Here is a 27,941-nt window from a genome sequence, read left to right as displayed (position 1 = left end):
AACTTTTATTCAAGAAAATATTTCTGTTAAGGTATCCAACTAAGCTTCATACTGCCTAAAAGAGAATGTGATTGCTCCTAAATGATAGAGAAGGGATCATTAGTAGGAAATTAGAACCAGACGGTAGCATAGAAGTAAATATGTGGCTTTAGACAGTTGATTCCTGCATTTTTCTAATGGAAAAAAAAAAGCATAAATTAAAAAGAAAAAAGCAATATCTGAATTGGATTTGGGACTTCTGTCATTTTCTGAGTCTCTATAACCTTAAAACAATCATTAGTGAAGGGAAAATATCCTGTATATTACTATCAAAGTCTAGAAACAGTGAAAGTAAACTGGTGGAGCTTTCAGTGTGGAAATTAGTAAGGAAATTACAAGAAAAATGTTCCCCTACTATTCACACAAACTACACGAAGAAACCAGGTATTATCTAGCAAGCACAAACTACAAAAATATTTTAATATAAAGGATACAAATAAGTTTATAAATCCATAGCTATCTTATTTATCTGCAGTTGTATAATTCGAGACTAAATATGAGTCATAACCCTTAATACTTACCATGACAGAAAATACTATATAATCTGACAGAAGAAAGAAGACAATTGTATTTTTGTAATTCTTTATTAAAAATACTGCTGTACACATGAAGACTGAAAACAGGATTAAAGATGAGTAACACATATTGGGATCATGACATTAGAACTTAATATACTGGTGCTTTTTAGGGAAGCTGTTGACGTTTGAATCACTGAAACAAGGTCAAAACCAAAAAAGAGGTACCCTGAAAAATATTTACAATGTAGTAAATATGTAAAAGAATTTAAAACAGGTACAAAAATTTATTTGACCAACATCACATGATTTGTAAGGTTGCCCTTTCTGTGCTTTTATCTGTCAAAACAGGAAGGAGTGGAAGGATTATGTCCTTAACTTGTGACTGTGTTTTAGACACTGAAATCTTCCTATAAATGAAACAGATTGAACTTTTAGACAACCCCTTAAATGGAATTACACAATGAAAAAGAAAAGCTCCCCCAAAAAACACCTAAGCACAACTTCTGACAGTTCTTATTAAAATCATTCCCAAGAATGGACTAAATGAAAAAAATAAATATAAAACAGAGCTTAAAAAATGGATTACCTGACACCAAATGTTTTCTGGCTGACAATATTTACTTAAGAAAACATATCAGCTGTCTACCTTTTATTTTTAACCAAGTCCTGAGGTTACTGGGGGCTGAAGCAAACTGGCATTTATGCTGCAAATACATTTGGGTTTGCTATTTGGACTTGCCTTGCAGAGGGAAGTTTGCTGGTCTATACAGAATGAGAAATTCAAGCCCTATTTTACCCCTGCCCTTCCTTTGCTTTCATAAAACATTGGTCCACAAATTAAAATTTTAAAGGTTCCCAAACCCCAAAACTAAATAGATGATCCCCTTTCATTTTCAAAGAAAACAATATTGGAAAAAATCTCCAGCCCGCTTATAAATTAAGCATTTCATATTTCTTTTAGAATACAAGTACTTCTTTTTTGTACAAAAGAATTACAATATGATTTGTCAAAAACATATATAAAAAGACAGCTGCTCCTCTTCAAATACACGAGCTAATGATAAAAGACTTTTGCATGTTAACTTCTGCAAATTCTTGTTCCTTTTATATTAAAAAAGAACAATGTTGTGGCAATTGCTAATTATCCTTTTAATAGTGAACATTATGTTCTTTTTAAAATTCATCCAGATCAAATGCAACAATAATTGATTTTTTTTTAAAACTCAACAACTGATGCTACCAAATGTGGATTCAACCACATTTCTTAAAATGTGTAAAGCGCTTCTCTAGTCTTCAAAAGCTTTCAGGTGAAGAGAGATGCTTATTCTTGATGCATATCTCAAGGCAGAGAATCAATTTTTAAAGCTTATAAAAAGTGAACAGAGAAATATTAAAAACTTCTCTGAAAACTACAAATATGTAGAATTATTAAAATTGAAGTCAGTAACATCAGTTGCAAGTGCTTAGAGTCTGTCCTGACCTTTTGAGTTTCCATATTTTCTTCATAGTTGCGTGGTGAGCACCCAGTGCTATTAAAACATTCAGTGCTGGGAAAGGATACATAGTCTTCACTACTGCATTAAGAAAGAAAATTCCTATGTATTTGGCAGTCTTCAGTATCAAAGTATAGGTGGTTTTATCTTTTACTATAAATTCCATGAATACCCAAGTTTGGCGACAACTGCATGTCCAAATATTAAGAAAGTTAAGAGGAGGAAAATTCCAAACTTTTTGAGAGGGACTTATTCAGGAATATTCCACATGGTGAGTTATTATCAAAAGTAATATTACTTTGGGCTAAGCAGTGACTGCAAAGGCACAGCAGATCATTATCCCTCCAGATTCAGGCTGAAAAACTTCAAAAAGCTCTTGATGCCAGACTACTGCTGTGTTTAGTTAATCTTCTTAACAGTGTCTTTGTATCTGTATCCAGTGTAAAGTACCATAATAAAGCTGTGGTTCAAAGAACAGAACTTTATACAAAAAAAGTATACTGTAAATAACCTAAAGTAATACACTCCTGAACTTCAGGGCTTTTTTTTTTAAAAACACAATTTCTTTAAAAAAATTTTTCTCTATTAAAAAAATTGCATAAATGTGAATGCATCTGACTAGCAGGGAAACAGACATACAATTTTAAAAAAGGCGCTGGCTGTATTTGGAGCAAACACCTAAAGATGCTCCTTAATTACTGATGTTCATCCAAATGTTTCAAATAACATTAGTTTATCACTTTGCTCAGAAAGTACTTAAATCAATTGATAGGGGAATTCGAATCCATCAATTCACTGATAATCTGTTTTGTGTGTTCTTTTAAAAAAAATCTCCATCTTCTGGTTGGATAACTAACAGCGGATGGCATACAGAGCTTGCATACAACATTCCTACAAGGATTATGCATTATACTGCACTTTAAAGAAGGGCGTTTCTATGAAATTATTTACCTGGTCCTTTATGTTATTCTGGGCAAATCATATCAAAATGAGCAAATTCTGCAATATCCTCAGTGACAAAAATGTTGCCCAAAAGTGTCCTTGCAAATAGTTTCCCTTAATAAGTATACAATGTGGCAAAACTTCAGAGATCAGAAAAAAGTCTTAAAAAATTAAAATTAGTGCATATACAAGTGGAAAAAAATAAAAGCAGGAACATCATGCACCTGCTGGTGTTCCTCACTCTAAAATAAATTCTTCACAGATAAAGCCTCCGGTGGCAGCCATCGCTCTAGGATAAGGGAAACAGTCTCCCCTTCAAGTAACTGTGTACCTGACTCAAGTATGAGCAGTTCTGCTCATCTCCTGTTTGCTTCCCAAATGTGAAATGAGACGATGACGATGGTGATGAGAACAACAACTCAGCGGTAGTGCAAATTGCTACTGGTCAAGTTCCTCAGCAATGTTCTGCATGCTTTTAGCAAATACTACAACTGGCCGTTGGCAGCTGCAATTAGTTCTTGAAAAGTGTTCTCAAAGCAGCGCTTCAAGTCGCTATATGTCACCACAAGGACACTCTTCTCGTCCCTGGAAATGAGGCTTATTTTTTCTGGCACACCAGCATCTAGCTATAACAAGAATGAAAAAGAAGAAATTAAAACTGTGATTTGAAAAACACACAAAACAAACAAACAAACAAAAACAACACTTTAAGTTCCTTCTCAGGAACAACTCAGAAGAAAAAATTTTACAATTATCAATCTCAGATAGCTCTGAGGTCCCTATCCCAAAGCCCAATGCATCATTCCTTAATAATCTGTATCATAAAAATAACGAGAAGTGGCTGCATTAAATTAGAGGCTCTGAAGACAAAAGAAGAATATAGGTACCTGTTTTAAAAACCAGACTAAATAAATAAAAATTTGGAAAGTAAGTCTAACAAAGTTTATACTTTACATTGAAACAAAGACATTTCTAGCCTTTACACTACATACTTTCTTCTGATTCAGAGCTACTTACATATTGATGTCCACCTATAATGAGTAAGTTTTTACTCTCATGTGCTTAAAAATAAGGATGCTATGATGGGTTCTAAGTCACCTCACCACAAAATTCATCTTATTCCACTTTTAGCCAAATCATGTCCTTTCAAAAATACAAACCATAGTTCTCTTTCAATGAATTTTTTCCTAACAAATTCCACTTGGCTCACAGCTCCAAACACTCAGGCAATTCATTCTAAATCATTCCCATCCTTATTACTTTGTGGTTTTACCTGATCGTGTACAATTTTATGTGTCTGTATTCTGAATTTCTAAGTAATGAGAGGGACAAATTAAGTATATGTAAAAAGGCAACAAGAGTCTTATGAGATAGTACAGTCATCCCTCACTATATCATGATTCACTTGTGGCTTCACTGTATTGTGGTTTAAAAAAAAAATCTAATTCTGTATCGTTGAGTTTTTGCTATATCGCAGGATTTTATAGATGAATACTGTATTATACACAGTGGAAATGCAGTACACCACACATGCTTGTGCAAGGTTGCCAATGTACATAGCTGAGCGCAAAGCAGGCATATTTCTGTATTGGTTGATGGAATGAAAGGTGACCAACCACGGCACTGTGTTCTGTATCCTGGGTGCTGATTGGCTTAGTGTTTATAAGTGTGGAAAAGGAGTGTGGAAAAGGTTCATAAGAGAGTAGAAAGGGTTTATAAAGTCTTAAATATATATATATACACACACAAATAATAAATATAATGCTGCTACTTTGCAGATTTTCACCTATCGCAGGGGTCTCTGGAATGTAATTCCCAAGATAGGTGAGGGATAACTGCACTGTATTTTTTCCTTTCTTTTTAGTACCACAATTGTACAAAGCAACTGCTAAAATGATGGCCAATTCTGAAATTACATTTTATCACATAAGAGAAATTGGTGATGTTAACAATAATATTGTTTTTTTAGGTTTCAACCTATAATTTCTCTGCTACAGGGGAAAGTACTGGTAAGGAAACTCCTTCTACTAATGCCAATCAGCACCTGCTTGGGAATTTGCAATTTCTGAAGTTGTCTGAGACCTGAAAAAGATTATAAGTCACTTGCCCAAAGTCACTAAGTACATGGACTGGAGGCAAACCTTGAAACCAGGTAGTCTTAACTCTGGGATGGTAATCTAATACTCTTCTTCCTTTCATTAAAAAAAAAAACTTCACAAAAATGATAACAGACCATTCAAAAAGGAGAAAAAGCAAAAATTAATACATTTTATGGAATGTAAAATCCCCCAATGATAGTAAACATCTGATCAAAAAAAAAATTCTTGAAATAAATAAGAAAGCATTTAGTGGGGGCATCTGGGTAGCTCAGTGGATTGAGAGCCAGGCCTAGAAACAGGAGGTTCTAGGTTCAAATCTAGCCTCAGACACTTTCTAGCTGTGTGACCCTGGGCAAGTCACTTGACCCCCCCCCCCCCCCCCCCATTGCCTAGCCCTTACCACTCTTCTTCCTTGGAATCAATATTGATTCCAAGACAGAAAGTAAGGGTTTCCAAAAAAAAAAAAAAGTATTTAGTGCAGTCATGAACACCTCCATTATATAGGATAAATTAAATAGAATGAATTATTACCTTATAAATTTTTTAAAGCTACAGTAATATACTGATTTTATTTATTTAAAATCTTTTATAAAACATGTCTAAATTAATAAATAGAAGGCAACATTGCAATTTTAAAATTAGATACAGGTTACCTTGTTAAGACAAGAAATAATGTGACTGAGGTCAATCCATGGGGCACCAGCTTCTGTCACCTGATGGAAAAGATGATCTCTAAAGAGTTTCAGCAGATACCTATCTCCAGTTTCTGACCAAGTAGGGTCCTTCTGAAACCTGGTAATGGATTTATTTTTTTCAGATTAGCAACAAAAATTATATACAAAGCACAAACTATTCTTGAATATGGATGCTTATTCTTAGCTTATTACAACAGAAAATCATTTATTACAATGATCTGCCGCATTTTTTTCCATTTAAAATTTTTATTCCTTTTCCCAATTTCTTTAACAGTACTATATAAAAAATTAAGTGAAGGATTACATTTTTAAAAATGTATTGGACATTTTTCAAAGTATACTTTGTGATAAATGGTATATATATGAAAGTCACCTAATAAAGCTCATTAATACTCAAATAGTCTACATTTTAAAAAATTACCATAGTAAAGTTTTTAGTGATGTTCCTCATCTTTAATGTTAATAGAGGTTCTTCTGAGAAAATTTCAAGCATGTTTAATCCTGATGAAAGTCACTAAAAGTATTTAGGTTAATTCAATAAACCTGAATTTACTATCTTTACATTCTCTCTTAAGGCTTTATATTCTCACAGTACAAGGACCTTTGAAATCAAAGAGATCTAAATTTTTCCACTTATCTTTAAATCTTGTTACAAATGAAAATAAGGCTCTTTGAGGAAAACTGAATTACATATTTGTTATGCTGAACTTTCCTCTAAAAGGCCAGGAAGAAATAAGATTATTTACTCTGGGCAGAAAACTAATTTGTTAATCTAACTCAGTTTAGTCACACTCATTGGAAAAAAGAGAATGAGAGATGTGTTAGTAGTCTGGATATAGTAGGAGAAGAGAATGTGCTTTTATGGTTCTCTTCTGTATTTGGCAGGGGATCAGAGGAGGAACATCTTTAAGAAGAGCATAAAAGGTAATGCATTTCAATAGTAGGCAAGCAAAAAAGAAATGGGTTAAAAATCAGGATAGAAAAAAAAAACAATAGGTAGGCCTCTTTGCTCTCCAATACTCTAAGGCCAGGAAGTGGCTAATAAAAATAAAAGAAATAACATCAAAGATAAATTGACACTCAGATTTTCCTTAGCAGAAATGAAAAGGAATAAAAAGCAAACTGTCACAACAATTGGCCAAAGGACCACTAATAGCAATGACAAAGATTCTGTAAAAGTTAAAATTAAATCTCAATAATATTATATTTTAAGAGATTTATTAATAATCATTAGAAATCAAGGAATAAAGAAGATACAAAATAAAGACCATGTGCACATGGCTGGTTAGTCATTTTTTAGTCACCACCATCAATGCTGATTCTACATCAGAAAGAGAGCCTCCAAAGCCCACACCCTTTATCCTCTGTCTACAGGAAGTATGTAATGACAGGAAGTCTCTTGGGATATGTAATTCTTTTTTAAGGTAACAGATTTTCAATCATACAATTCCCAATGATTTTTTTATTACTCTCAAACCTTTTCACTGGCAGTTTGTGTCTCCTAACAAATCTTATGTCATATACTTCTAATACAAAAGAACTAGGTCAATGATAAAATGTTTGAAAATGAACAGAGAAAAATAAAATGAAGATATGAAAACAACTGTTTCTCCCCTAAAGTTTCATTTGAAAATTATACTAGAAGAGATTGCCCTTTTTTGATGTGATAAATTTCATAATATATAGATGAATTGTGTTATGGCTTTGGTATACTTGTAAAAAAATATTATTAGGTTTTGAAAAGGAGAATGTAGATTAAAACACACTTGCAAGATATTCCCTTAAGCAATACTATTTACTCATCATACATCTCCAAGCAAGTGGTTGTCAATACAATGTAATGTATGTCACAGGGCTCTATACTAGAGTTTTCCTGATTATTTATGAAATGTCAATTACATGATATCCTTACCAATGTTACCCAAAGCAAGTCACTTCTTTATTTTTCAAAAAGCCTGTGATACACACATTAATTTTCACACATATCCCTAAACATATAAAATGAGATTTATCTTACAGACTAAACAGAAAATAAAAACAAAAACCAATGCCCTGGTGCCCTTTAAATAAATTTCAAGTATAAAGCAGTGTGGCTCTAAATCAGTTCAAAAAATGTCAATGGCAACTACTGAAAAGACATTTTAATAAAAATAATAATGGCTATCAATCTAGATCATCTCCTTAAAACATTTTCTAAAGTCTATTTGGTCAGAGCAAACACTTCTTTTACTAGGATTAAAAAGGCAGCTGGATAGCTCAGTGGATTGAGAGCCAGGCCTAGAGACAGGAGGTCCTAGGTTCAAATCTGGTCTCAAACACTCCTTAGCTATGTGACCCCAGGCAAATCACCCCCATTGCCTGGCCCTTAGCACTCTTCTGAAGCCATGGAACCAGTAAACAGTATCGATCCTAACACAGAAGGTAAGGGTTTAAAAAAAAAAAGGAAATTGGGGAAGAGGAAAGTTTTAGGATGTCCATTCTTATGCTGACACCATAAAAGCACAGTATTGCTAATACTATATATTGTGTTTGTTCTCAAATGGTAGATCCAAAACCAAGGAAAACTGCCATTTTCAAGAAGCAGTCATAAATTGTAAGGGTGTATCTATGTGTATGCATACATGACTTTATGTAGATTATGCTTTAAGTAAATATTCTCAATGTAACACTATTACAAAACTTTTTAAGTTTACTTTCCATGATAATTTTTTTCACTTTTTTTATATTTCAGAATAACATATATATTGATTACTTTTTTCTTTTTAATTCTCAAAAAAAAATTAAAACTGTACATATCTGTGAATAAAAGAATATTAATGTCCTATAAATCCTTACTCTGGTCTCTCGTTGATGGTTCCCAATTTTGCTAGAAGTCTAAATAGTCTTCCATTCTGAACCTCCTATAAAATAGAAAAATATGTAATGTTTTAGTTGACTGAATATAAAAGTTATAATTCAAAGAAAAATATGTTATGGTGGTCTCTCCTATTCCTGGTCTCTTTTCCCACTGTATCCCTACATTGCTAGTACCATCTCTCTGTTACCCTGTTGATAGATCTACATTTTTTGGGCTGTGAGCCCCCATCAATGAGGAGACTGTTTTAAACTTTTCTTTGCATTTCTAACACTTAGTACTGTGTTCCAACACTTAATACTTAGTACACACAGGAAGCACTTCTTAAATGTTTTTTTACTATTTTCATAAGAATATTTTCATTTTAATATTATTAATTATAAATTATAATTATTTTATTTTTATTTTGATATACTCATTTCATTAAAAATCATTCATAATATCTATGTAGATGGTTATTACTTGAAGATTTATTTAAATGATTTACTTAAATTCCTAATATTCTTTCCAGAAATTAAGGACCAATTAATTCTAGAAATTTTATCAACATATATCAATCTATTTTTTATCATTCTTATTTACTCATTTATTTACTCATTTACTTATTTATTAGTCTTATCACCTAAGATATAAGTTGTTTGCTCCCTTCTATCACCTGCTAAGGCTTTTTGATCTTGTTTAAAGTAACATTGTTCCTCACTGGGCACATTCCAAAATGGCCAACCCATCCTCTAGTTCCATTGGTTATGTGGATTCCATGCTCAAATCCTCAAACTCCTTTACAGCCATAAACTTTTCCTCCAGAGTTCTTTCCACCTGATTATGTTAACAGAAATCTAGCTTTACAATGAGAAATAAAATTTATTAACCAGCTAACAGGTGCTAGGCACTGTGCTGTAAAAAAGAATTCTTTGGGAGTTGGACTGTCAGTTGCAGCGAAGTTGGCTGCTGGTTGTGAGTTGGTGATTAGTTGGTGGTTGAGAGATAGATTTTGCCTGGTGAGTTGAGCTGAAGGGTGATCAGCTAGACTTTCTCTAACAGCAGATATAGGTAGATATAGGCAGTTTTAGGTAGTAATTATAGGTACTTATAAGATAAATAGTATAGACATTAGGAAATTTTCTTTCTCTACCTCTTTTCTATATTTCTCTCCTTTACTAATACTTTTACTATCACGATTTTAATTAAACTAAATTATTAATTGTTAAGAGCTGCTAGAAGTTTTCTTTTCTTTGGCTTAAAGGGATAATATTAATTTTACAACTCTACTATATTCTCATTAAAACTTAAATTATCAAAAGCTGCTCTCTTACTTTTATCAAAACCCCTATTTCAACCCTTACAGTGCTAAGGGCTGATTCTTTCCCTCTCATCCCAGTTACCATCAATCCATCAGTGTCCAAGCTACTTTCCAACTTACTCAATGACTAACACTTCAAACAATTCTTCCTTCCAATTGTGAAGATAGGATTGACTCTCCCCTTGCCTTTTTTTTTTTAAAATAAAACCCTTACCTTCCGTCTTGGAGTCAATACTGTGTATTGGTTCCAAGGCAGAAGAGTGGTAAGGGCTAGGCAATGGGGGTCAAGTGACTTGCCCAGGGTCACACAGCTGGGAAGTGTCTGAGGCCAGATTTGAACCTAGGACCTCCCATCTCTAGGCCTGGCTCTCAATCCACTGAGCTACCCAGCTGCCTCCCCCCCCCCCCTTGCTTTTTTTTAAATTAATCAACAAAAACTGAAAACATTCCTACTTAACACTAAGTAGGGGAGGTCCGCAAGTCACTTGCTAAAGTGGGTGACAACTCAGAAATGACTGACCACCCCCTAGGCAGTGCTAAGTAAATTTAAAGACTACAATGGTAGCCTCAGACACTTCCTAGCTGTGTGACCCTGGGCAAATCACTTAACCCCCAGTGCCTAGCCCTTACCACTCTTCTGCCTTGGAACCAATACATAGTATTGATTCTAAGACGGAAGATAAGGGTTTTCTTAAAGATAAGATAAATAGACAGACAGACAGACAGACAGATAGATAGAGTAAAAATGGAGACTTGAACCCCAGATTTCAATTCCCAGAAGTCCTTGGTAGTTCCCAGAATTCCCTATAATCTCACTGGAATCCCCATCTGGGCCGAGAACAAAATTTGCATTTAAACTGACTGTTATCGCCTATTTGGCTCTCTGCTTCCGCTTCTAAGCACACGTGGCTCTCTACCTAGCAGGCAAGATGTAGAGTAAGTGGTTGTGAATGGGCTCTGTGCCTAGGCACGTGCTTTCTTATTTTGTATTTTATTTCTTAATCTTTAACAAACCTCATAAAAATACAATACTTTTAGTAGAGAAACTAAACTAAATTTAAATTTAACAGTTAATAGATAAATAGATGAATGAATGAAATAAGTGAGCAGATAAATAAACAAACAAACAAATAAAGGCTCCAATTGATGGAGGAAGGGACAGGAAGTGACACAAAAAAGGATTATAAAAGGTGATGAACTTCCTGTCCAAGTGGTCTTTGTTCTGAATTTCCAGGGTGGAGGATCTTGGACTGGGTCTGGGCCTTGGATCTACTTGGACCTGGGACTCTGGCTCTTAGACTGATTCTGGTAAGACTGGATCTTCTCCTTTTGGAACTTCAGCTTAGGTGAGTGAGAAGCTGACTCCCCCCCTGGATTCTGGAGAGATTAATTCCGGAGAGGTGTCCTCTTCTTGGAGGAGGCCACATGGGTGGAAGCCTTGTTTAATTTACCACCGGGCCTTATGGCTGGGGTTAATAAGCCCTGGTGGAGTTGAACCGGCACCAGAGCAAATATGTGGTAGGATAGATATCTCCTCTATCTTCTCTTTCATTTCAATACTTTCACTTTCTTGGGGTGTATGGGGTGCTCAGGGAGGGGTAGTATCTCTGGTATGGAGGGCTTGTCGTGCCCTCCTAGCGCAGCTCTCCAGCCTCTGACCCCCACCTGACACCCAGCTCTCACTTGTGGCTCCCAGTAGCTGCTAGCATGCGGCAGCGGCCACACCCCGGGCAATGGCTTCGACAGGCTGGCCAAACCTTGTGAGGGTAGCCATCGGGTCGTCGACCCATGGTGAACCAGGGCTTTGCTCACCCAGCATGTGAAGACTGCTTCAGCTGAACATACAGAAGAAACCAATAAGAAGGTTCAATGGCTGAGAGGGCGATGCAGCAAAGCACTGTGGAGTGCTTAGGGCGTGTTGGAGCACAAAGGACAACACGGCCATCCAATGCAGCTGAGGAAGTCTCCAGATGTAACAATTTTTCGTGCCACTGGACCCAGGCTTCCAAAGCCAAGAGAGTGGGACTGTCTCTGTGCATCGCCTTTTCCACTTAAATCTCTTTCACGCACAAGTATCTTTGTGCACATTCATCTATCCTAACCCCATCCACCCTCTTCAAGACCTGCGGCGATGGGGGAGTGGCGACGCAACAGGTGGAGGTGACCACTGGCAGTTGTAGTCACGATCCTGCACGTAGGCGGCCCACGGATCAGTGGTCACTCAGCCCTGTGGGCAGCAAGGACGTTCGGCAGCATCCTGGGCGACTGAGCAGCCCTCTCTAGGATAGCACTACTCACCCTAATCAAGGGAGGGGACTAGAAAAGGTGTCCCAAACATTGCCTGCCCAACAAACACCTGGTCAGCACACCGCGGCTGACGGGTCATCCCTTTAAGCAGTCGAAATCAAAGAAAAAATACAAAGAAACTCCTACTAGGAGCATGGAACATTAGGACATTACTTGATAGAGAGAACACCCCAAGACCTGAGAGAAGAACAGCTCTAATCGGTGAAGAACTGGCGTGATATAACATCGACATCGCAGCCTTAAGCGAAATACGCTTACCAGAAGAGGGATCACTCAGTGAACCCACCACTGGATATACCTTCTTCTGGAAAGGTAGAGCCTCAAATGAAGACAGAATCCACGGTGTTGGCCTGGCCATCAAGACCAGTTTGCTCAAACAGCTGCCAGACTTGTCTGTGGGCATCAGCGAGAGGCTCATGAAGATCCGTTTGCCTCTCAGCAAAGACCGGTACGCCAAAATCATCAGCGCATATGCCCCAACACTGACCAGCACAGAGGAGACCATAGAGCAGTTCTACTCTGACCTGAGTGCCGTCCTGCACTCAGTGCCCACAAATGACAAGCTGATACTACTGGGAGACTTCAACGCCCGCATTGGACAGGACCATGAAAGATGGAAAGGAGTGCTCGGCAAACATGGCGTGGGCAAAACGAACAACGGCCTACTGCTACTCAGCAAATGCTCAGAGTTCGAACTCACCATCACAAACACTGTGTTCAGAATGGCAAACAAATATAAAACAACGTGGATGCATCCACGATCAAAACAGTGGCATCTCATTGACTACATCATTGTACACCAGCGAGACATCCAGGATGTACAGATCACCAGAGCCATGAGAGGAGCTGAATGCTGGACAGACCACTGATTGGTTAGAGAGACTCTTCAAATGTGCATTGCGCCTCGCCATCCAAAACGCACCCAGACAGTTCGCGCATTTTACAACGTGAGTCGTCTTAGAGATCCATCTTATTTGCAAACATTCCAGTCCTGCCTGGACGACAATCTATCTGCCAAGGGACCACTCACTGGAAGCTCAACTGAGAAATGGAACCAGTTTAGAGATGCAGTGAAGGAAACATCAAAGGCAGTCCTAGGCCCAAAACAAAGCAACCACCAGGACTGGTTCGACGAGAACAACACTGCTATTGAAGATCTATTGAGCAAGAATAACAAAGCCTTTATGGAGTGGCAAAATAACCCAAACTCTGCTCCTAAAAAGGACAGATTCAAGTCTCTCCAAGCCACGACGCGGAGTGAGATCAGGAAGATGCAAGATGGTGGGGAAAAAAGGCAGAAGAAATCCAGCGGTTTGCTGATACAAAAAACTACAAACAATTTTTCAGTGCCCTCAAGACTGTCTATGGGCCATTAAAACCCACCACCACTCCCTTGCTATCCTCTGACGGTGACACTCTCATAAAAGATAAAGAAGGCATCAGCAACAGTTGGAAAGAACACTTCAGTCAGCTTCTCAACCGACCCTCTTCAGTCGACCAAAGAGCCCTTGACCAGATCCCCCAAAACCACACCACTGAACAACTTGCTGTCCCTCCTTCAATAGAGGAAGTCCAAAAAGCCATTAAACAAATGAGTGCAGGGAAGGCACCCGGTAAAGACGGGATCCCAACCAAGGTGTACAAGGCCTTAAATGGAAAGGTGTTCCAGGCATTCCACATAGTGCTGACCAGCATATGGGAAGAGGAAGACATGTCCCCAAAACTCAGAGATGCCTCCATCATAGCCCTATACAAGAACAAAGGCACACGAGCAGCCTGTGACAACTATAAAGGCATCTCACTATTCTCCACTGCTGGAAAGATCCTCGCCTATGTTATCTTCAACAGACTCCTGTCATCTGTTTCAGAGCAGAACCTGCCTGAATCACAATGTGGCTTCCGACCAGATCGCAGCACCATCGACATGGTCTTCATGGTAAGGCAAATGCAGGAAAAATGCCTTGAGCAGAACCTGAATCTCTACATTGTCTTCATAGACCTTACAAAGGCGTTCGACACAGTGAACAGGGACACATTGTGGGTGATCCTCAGCAAGCTCGGTTGCCCAGCAAAATTCGTCAAACTGATCCAACTCTTTCATGTCGACACGACAGGGGAAGTCCTATCTGGGGGAGAGACTTCCGATTGCTTCAACATCTCCAATGGCGTGAAACAAGGCTGTGTCCTCGCTCCGGTACTATTCAACCTATTTTTCACCCAAGTATTATGACATGCTGTGATGGATCTAGACCTGGGCGTCTACATCAACTACTGACTGGATGGCTCACTATTCGACCTTCGCCGCCTGACTGCAAAAACAAAGACAACAGAGAGACTCATCCTGGAAGCTCTCTTTGCAGATGACTGTGCTCTCATGGCCCACCAAGAAAATCATCTCCAAACCATTGTGGACAGGTTCTCCACTGCAACAAAACTGTTTGGCCTGACTATCAGCCTCAGCAAAACAGAGGTGCTGTTTCAACCTGCACCAGGGAGGCCAACTAACCAGCCGTGCATTACAATCAACGGCACGCAGCTTTCTAACGTCAACACTTTCAAGTACCTGGGCAGCACCATCGCCAAAGATGGGTCCCTAGACCACGAGATTAATGCCAGGATCCAAAAGGCCAGCCAGGCACTCGGGCGGCTGTGCTGCAAAGTCCTCCAACACAGAGGTGTAAGCACTGCGACAAAGCTCAAAGTGTATGACGCAGTGGTCCTCAGCTCGCTCCTGTATGGTTGTGAGACATGGACACTGTACCGGAAGCACATGAAACAGCTGGAGCAATTCCACCAACGCTCCCTCCGGTCAATCATGGGGATCCGATGGCAGGACCGAATCACCAATCAGGAAGTCCTCGACAGAGCCAACTCCACCAGCATCGAAGTCATGGTCCTCAAAACCCAGCTACAATGGTCTGGACACGTCATCTGCATGGACCCACAGCGAATACCAAGACAGTTATTCTATGGTGAACTGTCAGCTGGACTTGGGAAACAAGGCCGACCAAAGAAAAGATTCACGGAGCTGCTAAAGTCAAACTTGAAGTGGGCTGGCATCACACCAAAGCAACTAGAACTTGCTGCCTCTATCAGAAGCAGCTGGCGAACCCACATTAACCATGCTGCCACCACCACCTTTGAAGATGAGCGACGTCGACATCTTGCCGCTGCGTGTGAACACCGACACCAGGCCACACCCGCACCTCCCATAACAACTGGAGTTCCATGCCCCATGTGCCACAAACTCTGAGCCTCAGCCTTTGGACTCCAAAGCCACATGAAGGTACACCGTAGATGAAACTGCACAAAGACTATAGTCATACTCAATCACCGAGAGACTACCACTACTTTCACTCTCCCCACCTTTTTTATAAATAAAACTACTGAAAGTCAATTTGACTTGAGCTATAATATTTTTTAATCTGTGACCACAATATTATCTGAAAATTCTCATGTATTTAGTCCAACCATAAAATTTCTTACACAATCTAATCTGCTGCTCTCAACCTCAAGAGACTTCAGTGCTTATACTGACTATCTAGCACTGGGTGGGGTCAGGAAAATGTTCCTATAAAAGGTGGGACTTTTAGCTGGGACTTGAAAGTAGCCAGAAAGGTGAGAAGAGGAAGAAGATTTCAGTAAGAGAAATAGCCAGACAAGGAGAATGCAGCTTTTACCTTCAGCATGGAGTATGTAGCTTTAGTAGATGGTTAGTTCAGTATATAGCATTCAAAAAGTTATCTGAGGTAACATTAAGAGAGGTATAGCATCCAGAATAAAGGAAATTCTATTCCTGCTGTACTGTACTATAGACAGACTATTCTGGGCATCACATTTTAGGTAAAAGTGTCCTTAAGAAAGTGACTAGGATGATAAGAGTTATTCCACATGCTCAGGTAAATCTGGATAATGTCTAGAGCAGAGCTACCAAGAGGGATATGGGTCTTGAGTCCATGTCATATGCAGACCAGGTGAAGAAAATGGGGTTGTTTATCCTAGAGAACTCAAATGAAACATGATGGCTATGAAGGAGGAATGAGATTTGTTCCATTTGTCCCTAGAGGGCAGAACCAGGAGTAATGGGCAGAAGTTAAGAAGAGGCAAGTTTAGACTTGATACAAGGAAAACTTCTTAATAATTACAGATGTATAAAAGTAGAATAGATTGTCTCAGGAGATAGTGGGGTCACGTCCTGAAATCTTCAAACATGATCACTTCCCTTTTTCAGTTGAAGGTATTACCATTTTTCCAGTCACTTAAGTTTATAACCTTAGCATTATTCTCAATTTCTCGATATCAAGTACCAGATCTTAAATTTTCTTTCTTTAAGACCTCTCTCACATCTGACCCTTTCAGTTCATTCTATCAGCAAGCACCTTAGTTCAAGTCCTCATCATCTCTAACTTAGATGATTGTAACAGTGTCCTACTTGGTTTACCTACCTCAAATCCCTCATCACTATCCTACATAATGCTGCCAGGTTAATTTTCCTTAAGCACAGATCTAACCATGTGACTCTCCTACTTCTGCCCCTTTTAAAATCCCTTCACAATCTGAAACCAAACTACCTTTCTAATCTCAACAGACATTACCCCTGTCTCACATTCTACAATCTAAAAAAGCTTTCTCTCTGTTCCTCAAATACAACACTATATCTTTATCAAGTGCTGCTAGCATTGCATATATTTATAATGTGCTCCCTCTCCTTACCTCTGGTTTTGTAGGGTCCCTTATCTTCCATGATGCAGCTCATGAACATATCAAATTGGATGACTTAAAGGTATCTCAAACTCCACAAGTCAAAAACAGAAAGTATTGTCTTTCCCCCAAAATCCATTCCTTTACCAAACTGCTATGGGTATGATCCTCCTTTCAATCATGCTGGTTAATAACTATGGCATTATATTTGACTGTTCACTGACATTTATAGGATACAACCAGAGTAAGCAAAACTTGTCATTTCTATTTCTACTGTATTCTACATTATTTCTTTTACACTTTCTGAGTTCCCAAATTGGTCTCCTTGCCTTAAGTCTATTGACTCTCTAATCCATCTGTCATATAACTGTTTATAGTGGTTTTCTAAGCCTAACCTCTCCAGTTCAACAAATCCAATGACCCCCTTTTGCCCTTTGAATCAAATATAAATTCTACTTTTTGGCTTTTAAAGCCTTATATAACTTTCCAGCATTATTATACATTACTCTCCTTTACAAACTCTACAATTGAACCTGTCTTTTTCCCCTATTCTTTATATATGACACATCATCCCTCATTTGGTACCTTTCCTCTGACTGATCTTTTTAACTGAAACTAAATTCGTAGAATCACTTATTTCTTATTAACTCTGCTCAAGTCCCTCTTTCTTCATGTAGTCTTTATTAGCCCCAAAAGCTGCTAGAGCCCCCCAATCAAATTACCTTGCATTTTTATACACACATGCATATATCTATAGATATAGATATATGTATTTTTGTATTTATTTATGTAAATATATATCTTCCCCTCTCAAAGTATATGTTACTTGAAGGCAAGGATTGTGTTTCCTTCTTGTCTTTTTATCCTCACTATCAAATTAGATTTAATTAATGTTCACTGATTGAGATTCTCCTTTGATCACAATCCATACTCTTTTCTGCATATTCCACAATGAAGTCAAACTAGAGCCTTCCTACCTTAGTGGTTTTTCTCAAACCATTCTCTTTAAATAAGAGAGCTTCCTGTCCTAGTCGTACAATACCTACCACATCTCTGTCAATAGGAAATAATTAACAGATATTTGCTGGATAGAATTGATGTCCCCTTCCATACTGATTTCATACCCACACTTCATTGCCTACTCTAAAATCACTTCTCCAAGAAATTTTCTCTAATTCCTCTAGTTGGCAAAGAGTTTTTCCTCTCAGATTTCCTAGTACGTCTGTATATAAATGTCACATTCCCCCTATTAAATTGCAAATTCTACTAGGACAAGGATTATTTCTTTTCTAAACTATACATCTCCTCCCAAGTTTAGCAACACAGTGTTGTGGAATTGGAACTACTTTTTTCCTGCCTACATTAGAACAGAATTGTGGGGTAGTAATAGTATCATGGAGAAAACAGAATGCTCCAAGTCCATTTAAAAAATTTAATTAATGTATGCTTAGTTTGCCTAAAATGTAGTTTGAAGAAATATGGACTTTAAAAATATTTGTGTAACACACGTTCTCTTTAGTAATGGCTCTATGCAAAGAAAATACCTTGCCATTTGTGGCATTTTATGTATGTGCATATGATTCTTTTTTACCTTTGCCAGATCTTCCTCTATGACATCATTTCTCATTTGAGCAGCATCCAATTGAGTATAGAATCGAGCACCAATCATTGGCATGATATCATTTACACTTCGTAGCCTGTTTTGGTCAGTCAGCAAATACCTATTAACAATAAAGAAGAGTCACTTGAAGATATGACAAATAAATAGTTGTCAATATACCAGTTTAAACAAATTTTAGAAAGTGTTCATCTTCTAAATGAAGTTATTCTTTTAATTTTAATGGTCACATTTCTTTCCCCTATAAAAATTTTAACAACCAATGGAGAAGCAGAAAACATACCTTTCCTCTTAATTTCCTGCTGTCATGGAAATAAGAAGGGGAGGTTGGGTAGGGTCAGGTTTAAACTCTTTCCTTTCTCACACTCTTCCTCAAAATAATGCCTGATGAGAAAGCTGTGATGAGCTTTTATTGAAAACAAAAGCTTTTTTCTACTTTTGAATGACAACTTTCAAAACCAAAGACTGAGTATCAATTCACCTATATCAACTGAGTCACAGCTTTAGAAAGTTAATTCAGTGCACTGAGACATACCATGACTCATAAGAACCCTGACTGTCATGATACTGTTTAGGAATCACTACTGTCATAACATATGAAGGCAAACTATTGAACACAAACAAGATCTGGACAAATGATCTTACCTGAATGTTAACAGAATCAGTCAGACACCTGACACCAAGTACCCTCCCTCTCTTGCAGACCAGTGCTATCAATCATAGTACAGTGTGGAAAGCCCCCTGTGGGTCCACACCATAAAAAGGTTACAGAAAGAACTTGGCCTAGCCAAGACTACAGAACTTTCTCAATTGGGACAAGTCATAGCCTCAGTATTCTCATTTGTAGACTGGAGGTTATATACATACAACCAACTTCACAGAATCGTGGGCAAAATGATTCTGAAACCTTAAAGAGCTATAGAGATGTGTTAGACATTTCAAAGTTTGCTTGTCTGAAACCAGAGTCTCTGAGAAGGATCTACTGGGGCTTAAAGGACTTTAAGTTCTAAGTTACTTCAGGAAGATTTTTAAAGGCTGATAATTAGTTTAAGTCAGACTTTATGATATCTGCTGGAGTGGCTTATAATATTAAAGATCTATACCACCCACACCTTCACAATTTCCCTAGATAACTTGGATCTAGAATAGACGATCTAGGAAGGCTCTAGGTCAATATGGATTGGCATCAAATCCAATTCAAATCCACTACCCCTATAGGCCCTCCGAAGGCTTCATACTCTATGGCCCTATAGGGTACTTTCCAATGGCCTACATGCTTCTGACATATAAATTTATATGTACTTCCATCAGAGTTGTCCTTTTGATCAACTTAACAAAAAACTTATTGAACTTAAAAATTAAAAACAAGAAACCCTAGCATCTATATTTATATTAGAGTATTCATTAGAGCAAATCTTTAATACTAAGTTATCATCTACCTACAATAAACTAGAATGATATGACTGATTATAATAATTTCAGATAAAATTTAATAAGCTTTTACAGTTTTAGGGTCATGTTTTTGGATTTACCACAAGGAGAATATAGTTAGCATAATGATGAATAAATCAGAATACAAGTGTTAAAAAATTAATTGTGGCTTATTTTTAAAAGATTCACTCATAACAGATTATTCAAAACAACACACGGAAAAGATGTCTGGATTAATTCTTAAGCCCATATTTTGGTCATATTCCATAGAATCTATAACTTTTTAGCTCATTGTATTTAAAACTTACAAAATCAGATTCTTCAGATCAGAGGAATAGTTGATTGTCACCAGTTCCATTGCTTTCTGCAAATTTTCCCGCTGAATTCCTGCCAAAGAGTTGCAAGCCAAAGCCAACACAACTTTTCCTAATGACATCAGATCTGCTTGCTGACATGAAAGAATGAACATAACTTTTAACTTCAATCTCAGAGATATTTATTTAATGCATTGATATTACTTTGCCTTCCAGGAAAGAGCAATGGCACTTTATAGTCATTTACATCAAGCAAGTTAAGAGCATTCAAAATTGAACTAAGTTACTGATTTCTTTAGACTGGTTTTCATAAAGCTGAATTTTCTTATTAGAAACTGATCCGTGGGGTAGCTTTTAACTCAGGGTTATCACCATTTAAAATATGACACCATACACAGCTCTATAAAATCTAGAAAATTTATCCACTTATTTAAAGAGAAACTCCATGTGAGGCACATGACACTGATACTGACAGATTTAAAGTCTGTTTCTCTCCACCAAATGAGATTCTGCAAACCTTCCCGATATCCCACCTCTCCTTGTTTCTAAATAAAAAATTATTTTAGGTATTCCCTTATGAGTCTTAAAACCCATGATGATTATGGTTTCCCTGCAAGATTATCTTATCTCTTTAACATTCCAGAGCTTTAATTTTACAGGCTGTTTGAAGTAGGAAGAGACTAGGGGATGAGAATCCTACATATTTAAAGAAAGAGAATATTCACTCCAAGTAAGCCTAATTCATAGGCAACAAATACAAGGTGGGATGAAATAATTTAGGGTTGCTTGTTAAAAAGGTGGAAAGGAATGTGCCCCACAGAATAATTTGATTCATCTTATGATATGAGATGACTCATACTGTAAACTATAGGAACTTGGCTTGTGATTTCACTGCTATAAGGAACTCCCAAATAAGGAAATTTCCTCCAGCAATGCAGGCTGGAACCTTCCCAAAATTTGAAATTCTAATTTTTAGAAAATTTCCTAGAACACAAATGGGTAAGTGACTTGTCTAGCATCTTACTGCCAAGTAAGCATAAGAGCCACACAGTCCTGAATCAAAGACTTCCTAACTCCAAAGCCAGGTCTCTGCCCACTACAAACTATGCTGCCTCTCTTGCTGCAGCCTAAACTATGCAACTAAATATTCACATATTGAATCTATAGAGGATTGATGAAATCCAAGCTGCTAGCAGGTATAATTACTCTCACATTGGATATTTTAGAAAATCAGATGAATGATTTCAAGGTATTACCTAAAAGAAATTTTGGTACTACTTGCATCATGATAACAAGTCAATCTGGGGGCAATTAGGTGGATCAGTGATTAGAAAGCCAAAATTAGAGATAGGAGGACCTGGGTTCAAATATGACCTCAGATACTTCCTGGCTGTGTGAACCTGGGCAAGGCACTTAACCCCCACTGCTTAGCCCTTACTACTCTTCTACCTTGAAACCAATATATAGTATTGATCCTAAGATGAAAGGTAAGGGTTTTTTTAAGTCAATTTAAATAATTAAAAAATAGTATAGTAAGGTGGAAGATCTTCCAGTTTTATGAAAGAAAAAATGTTATTCTTAAAAAGTAAAAACAGTTTGGGCTTGAATATTCTGAAGGTAAAGGCTTACCTTCAAGGTAAATGGCATCAGTAGCCCAGAGAGGCAAATAAGTGGCACAAGACACAAATCAGCTTGGGGACATTCACAATTAGATGTACGAGTGACTCAAATTAAGTGTGAGAATTTTGCTAGACTAGGCTGGGGGTAAGAGGAAGGAGAGATACCAAAAGGGAGGTGAAAAAGAAATGAGAGAAAAGGTGTAACAGGATACAGGTTTTCTCAAACTGAGATGGCTCAGCAGATGAAGCATTGAGCAGACTCAGGAAGGCCTCAGCTAACATCCTCCCTTAAGACAATTTGATACTAGCAATTTGACCACTGGGGGGAAAAAAATCACTGAATTTCTCTCAGCTTCAGTTTTTTCACCAATTAAATGAGAGGTGTTGGATATGATGGCCTCTAAGGATTTTCTAGCTCTAAATCTATGATTGCCTGAAAAAAAGTCCTACTCCTGATACTGACATCAGGGGGATACCATTGTGGACAGAGTGCTGCAGGGAGAGGAAAGGAAAATTAGGTCACTTAGATTTTGGGATACTGGACTAAGAGGGAAAAGAATTTGAAGTTCTCTCACTTTATACTGAAAGCACAGAAAACATATAGACTAGTCATATATAAGTTCATGACATTCTGGTGTATTCACTGATGCAGGTATTAAATTCAAATATCTACACCATGCAAATGGAAGGTTTCTTACTAGTAATTTCAGATAAGCAGTGGGCAAACACTTATCTACCCACTCCATTTCCTCCCAATACTGACCAATAAAACAAAGTCCAAGGCACAGCTCTGACTTGAGTTGTTGCTACTATAAGCACTTCAACATTCTTGGTCTCCTCCATCATACCCTGATATAAGTCTGGTAGGCAAAAACCCAAGGTAGTGAGTGGCCTAAACAGTTTTAAAAACAAGTGAATATCTATTTAAATGTCTTTTTTCTATTCTCTCCCTGAATCTGACTGAAGGTAGAAAATCTTACTTTCAGCAACATAGTTAAGGTGAGCCAGAATTGGCATTTACCATCTCAAAAAAAGTTTACCATCTTGCTGCTTAACTTTAAAATAATATGGTTAACATTACAATGTCTCAATAACTTTCCTTTTTAAAAAATATATCCCAACTAAATATTTTCCATTTGTTATTTTGCTTCTTACCTCCATCTGTTTTTCCCCCCATTTGCTGCATTCTGGGGGTATTCCCCCCAAACTCATTTTCAGTTTCTTCCTGGGTTTCAATTCTTGATTTCTTTCTCTGATTCTATCTATGGCTCTACTTATGTCCATTTTATTGTAAGTCAGTCTCTATTCACGTGTCTGAAACAGACTATGAAAAATAGACTGGAAGAAAACAATGCACTCCTTTTCTCATGTACCTTCATCTCTGTTAAATACACTCCCCCTTCTATGATATTTCTTTTCTATCTGTTCATGCTATAATTTCAAAGGAAATAACATGTGTGTACGCGCACACACACACACATACACACACCCATAATATCTGCAAAAATATCTTACTATTAAAGAAACCAAATGAAAAGAGCAGATTAGTTACCTGGGCTCACAAAAAAAACCCTCCTGATATTACCTGTTAATATTCATAAAGAGGGCAATAACTCTGGAGCAGTGAATTAAGAGGTAAGAAAAAGAATATTAGTGCTATTCTATGTAGACAATTTCCAATTTAAAAAACAAGGGGGAGAGGGAGTATGGATTACAAAAGTGTACTTGAAAGAAGATGTTTGAAATTCTGAACACCTTTACCCTGAAAAAACAGGTTCTCGGGGGCAGCTGGGTGAGGAATATTATATCTTTCTAAAACAAAAATAATGAATTAAATGAAAACCTAATTGGCATTCTTTCTGAATGGTGTTACCTGAATAAAAATTTCTACAGATATCAGAAGTGGTTTCTGTGTACATAAAAGGATTTTTAGAAGCTGATGCCACTGGTTCTTTGCAATGTCTAGCTAATTCAAAATTTAAGACTTTCTTTTTCCTTGATACTGAAGTATCAACAGACTTGGGATTAGGGTAATTTTTTACCACAGAATGAATTAATTTGGGGATGGAAGAGGAACTCACATGGAGGAAAGAGGACATGATAGAAAAAGACATTAAGACAAATTATTCCCCGCACTCCCCCATCAGTTCACATTTCTGGAAAAAGGCAGCTCAGTAACTTGATGGTTAGGGATTTGTGAGAGAGATATGAGTGGAAATATGAGCAAACAGTAACTAAAAGATTTCTACGTGTCAACTCATTTAAATCTCAATGATGTCTGTATTTTCTCTGGTTAACCAATTCAGGAAAAAAAATTTGATTCAAAAATTGACACAGAAAAAATATAAAACCAAACAAAACAAAACCACTACACCTCTGGTTGTTTCTTTCCCTCTTTATTTCCTAAGAAGAATAAAAGGGAAAATAACAACTAATATTATGAACTGAAATAAAGCTTCAATATTTTTTTCATGTAAATACTTTAAAATGTACAAATCAGAAAAGTAGGGGTCAGTTAGGTGGTCTAATGGTTTGAGAGTCGATTTGAGAGTCAGGCTTAGAGACTGGCTCAAATCTGACCTCAGACACTTTCTAACTGTGTGACCCTAGACAAAGCACTTAACATCCATCGGCTAGCCCTTATTGCTCTTTGGCATTGGAACCAATACATAATATTAGTTCTAAGATGGAAGATAAAGGTTTAAAAAAAGAAAGAAAAGTAGACAATATAATACAGAAAGGAAGATAATTACTTGTTTTCAATTAAATCAGTTAATTTTCATTCAAAGAAATAAAAATAATTTGTAAATTTAAAATCTTCTAACTTGGAAAAAGCTTAATCATGTCTTACTTTAACTAAAATTAACAAAAATGTCAAAGTATTGCAACAACAAATGTTATGGAAAATAATGAACTTGTTTTAAACTGCCATGCAACTATATCTTGAAAAAGTTTTCTTTTGAGAATGAAAACCACTGGTCTTCAAGCCTCTCTCAAAAAATGGCATGCTTATTCTTGTACATTTTCTTATTAGGAAGTTATTTTAAAAGGCTAAATATCCAAAGTCAAGATTATCCTGGTTGATACGAATTATATCTAATAAATAAGTTATAAACTTTGCTTACAAGAAACATCTTACATTCATATTCTCAATGGATGGGGAAGAACTACATGGAAAAGACCGAACTTGGAACTAGAGATTTAAAAAATGACTATTTTTTTTAAAAAAACATACATAAAAAAAAATTAAGGCATCCTACTTGTAAGAACTCAGTTGTTTTTTTTTTTAAATATCTAGTTCCCTTAATGAATATTCTCAAAATATAGAATGAATGGCATACATATTAAATATGCTTTTATGATTGTTAGGAAAGCTCAAGATGAAGGTAAGAGATGAGAGAAAAAGGTGTCAGTGACACAAAAAGTACTTTTTTTAAGTGAATGCAGTAGACCTCTCTTAGCAAAAGTAAGGAATGGGACTGTGTATGAATAGTAGAATACAGTCACCTGACAAGTTATTTTGTGTTTACATATATTATATTTGAGTTAAGGGCCTTATTGCAAATAAAACTTAATTTCTATTTTTAACTGGAGCAAATTAAACTTTTAAAACTTGAGTGTGTATTACAATAGGTAAAAGCAAAGGCTTGATCTAAATTCTGCATTTCAAACAATGCTCAACATAATGCTCTACACACAAATTAATCATGTGATGTTTTGATGAATCTGAAGAGATCTTAGCTGGAATTCCATTTAATTCTGAATACACTCAACATTCACACTTGGGGCACCAAAACAATGTCTCAATTGAGATATGTTTGGAAAGTTTGCCAAAGGAAAATAAAGTAAAATCTTGTATCTGGAAAAAGAGTAATGAAATTAAATATTATTTACTTTTTTAAAAATAGGAAAATCAAATAGCCCTAGCATAAAGGTGGTAAAGACTATATCTGTGTTAATCTTACCTGGAATTGAGCCATTAGTGCCAATGGATTATTCTGACTGTTATCAAATGTTAAAACATCAAAAATGCCGGCACAATTTACTCGCAACCTTTAAGAACCAAAAAATAGGGGGGGGGAAATCAATTTTTTATTTAAACATCTTATGATATATATTTCTTCTTGAATTATCTGTAATAAAATTCTTATTTTCTCAAATAATGGCAAATCTCATTACCACATAATCCAAAATAAAATTTGGGTTAAATTATGCTCCTTGAAAAACCACATATTACAAAAACCTTGATGTAAACATAGGTTTTATGCTGAAACATGGGTTCCTCCCTCCCATAGTACTTGCTCTTTACCTCAGTGCCAACTTCTGAGGCTTTATAAAGAAATTTCATGCATACTTTTAAAAATTTAGGCAGTACTAAAAATTTTATTTTTCTTAATTTTATGACACTTTAGTTGATAAGAATTCAAGCACAATATGGAAATAGGTCTTGATCAATGACACATGTAAAACTCAGTGGAATTGCTCCTTGGCTACCGGGGGGGGGGGGGGGGGGGGGGGAAGAGGAGAGAGAAAGAACATGAATCATGTAACTATGGGAAAATATTCTAAATTAATTAAATAAGAATTTTTAAGTAAAAAAAAAAATTCAAACCCACATCAAATAAAGGAAGATTCATTCAAAAGCACAACAGATACCAGAATAGGATATACAAAAAGGAAGGATTAAAATATAAACTATTAATTTTTTAAGTATTATAAACTCCTTAAATATTGGTAACTGAGTAGAACTTAACAAAACACAAAGAATGATGTGAGTACCTTGTTTTGCCAGTTATCAGAATCTTTGTTGGATCCATAACACGACATGCCAGTCCTGCTGTATGAATAGTTCTCAGTGCAGAGCTGAGCTGGACAACATATGCCCAAATAAGAGACTCTGGCAATAATCCAGCATGTTGCCGTGGTAATGGTCCATCATGCTGACCTAAAAAGTGAAACAAAACAAAACAAACATTTGTGTGTGTGTGATTTTGCATGTGCATGTACACATTATATAATAAATCTTTGATTCCAATCATAAGATTCATAAAAAATACATCCCAAAATCAGGGAGAGAAAATTAAAGGCACAATATACACAGCCAAATACACATTACAAAACTACAATTTAACAGATGGAATCTATTAAGATGATAATAACATGCAATTTAAGTGATAACTCCACACAGATTTTCACATTAGTGATATTTCCATATACTTTGAAGAACAAAGAAATATAATTTATTTTATTTAAAGGCTCTATACCTGCCCACTATGGCCACAATAAGAGTAAGATCTCTCCTTATTTTGTCCAAGAATGAACTCAGAGTGGAATTGATCATTCAAGAATATCATTAAGTGTTGAACTTAATACATAATTCAAGCCTCACATTCAACTGTGATTCAATACCTAACAATTCATCACATATAATTTTTATATCACTTTTTAATATTTGGACAAATACTTGGGCAAAAATCTAAGTCAATGATTCAATTATTAACAGCTTAAAAAACACTGACCATAAATTTCCATGGAGAAATACACCTCTATGCACCTTATTAAGTTATCAGTTAAAATATGGTCTGGTCATTTTTTTTTTTAAGTTATGTTTGGATTTGCTCTTGTGGAAATGTGAAATCAACAAGAAAACTAAGAAACAACCACTACATTCTATAATCCTCAGGGTTACTCTACTGTTCAAGTGAAAAAAGGTCAGCAAACATCTAAAAACTGAGTGGAACTACAATAGGAAAGAATACAAATGGTCTTAAGAATCTTTTGGTTCTGAATTGACATTCCAAGACAAAGTGATATCTGCAATCAAATAGCTTTCATAAACAGAAATATGCTTACATTTGAAAATACCTCTTTACTACTATTCAGAAGACAATATTATATTGACATATTTTTAAAAAGTGGTAATTATTTTAAATGAGAATTAATTTTATAGCAAATAACACTGCTACTAAAACACAGTCATTATTCATGCTTGCTTATATAAGTAGTGGCTA

The 27,941-nt window shown here is 36.5% G+C and overlaps 1 protein-coding gene across 5 annotated transcripts in view; it reads right to left on the bottom strand.

Moving 5' to 3' along the window:
- Positions 1 to 604: 604 nt before the first annotated feature.
- PAN3 (poly(A) specific ribonuclease subunit PAN3) overlaps positions 605 to 27,941 on the bottom strand; it is a 150,600-nt gene continuing 123,263 nt past the window's right edge. For 4 of the 5 annotated variants that reach the window (XM_056794723.1, XM_007495259.3, XM_056794724.1 and 1 more), the window contains 7 exons: positions 26,710 to 26,875; positions 25,896 to 25,983; positions 20,306 to 20,445; positions 18,540 to 18,669; positions 8,622 to 8,686; positions 5,745 to 5,883; positions 605 to 3,618 (listed from right to left, as the gene is read on the bottom strand). In XM_056794723.1, the coding sequence (XP_056650701.1) occupies positions 3,478 to 3,618; positions 5,745 to 5,883; positions 8,622 to 8,686; positions 18,540 to 18,669; positions 20,306 to 20,445; positions 25,896 to 25,983; positions 26,710 to 26,875 (869 nt within the window). In that variant the 3' untranslated portion in view covers positions 605 to 3,477. Of the gene's footprint in view, positions 3,619 to 5,744; positions 5,884 to 8,621; positions 8,687 to 18,539; positions 18,670 to 18,694; positions 18,951 to 20,305; positions 20,446 to 25,895; positions 25,984 to 26,709; positions 26,876 to 27,941 lie in introns of those variants that run through there. The other variant, XM_056794726.1, reaches the window with a different exon arrangement.

Source organism: Monodelphis domestica, chromosome 4 (assembly GCF_027887165.1).
Source record: "Monodelphis domestica isolate mMonDom1 chromosome 4, mMonDom1.pri, whole genome shotgun sequence".
Taxonomy (NCBI): Eukaryota; Metazoa; Chordata; class Mammalia; order Didelphimorphia; family Didelphidae; genus Monodelphis; species Monodelphis domestica.
The sequence above is the reverse complement of the archived record's forward strand: the minus strand, read 5'-3'. Positions and strand labels throughout refer to the sequence as shown.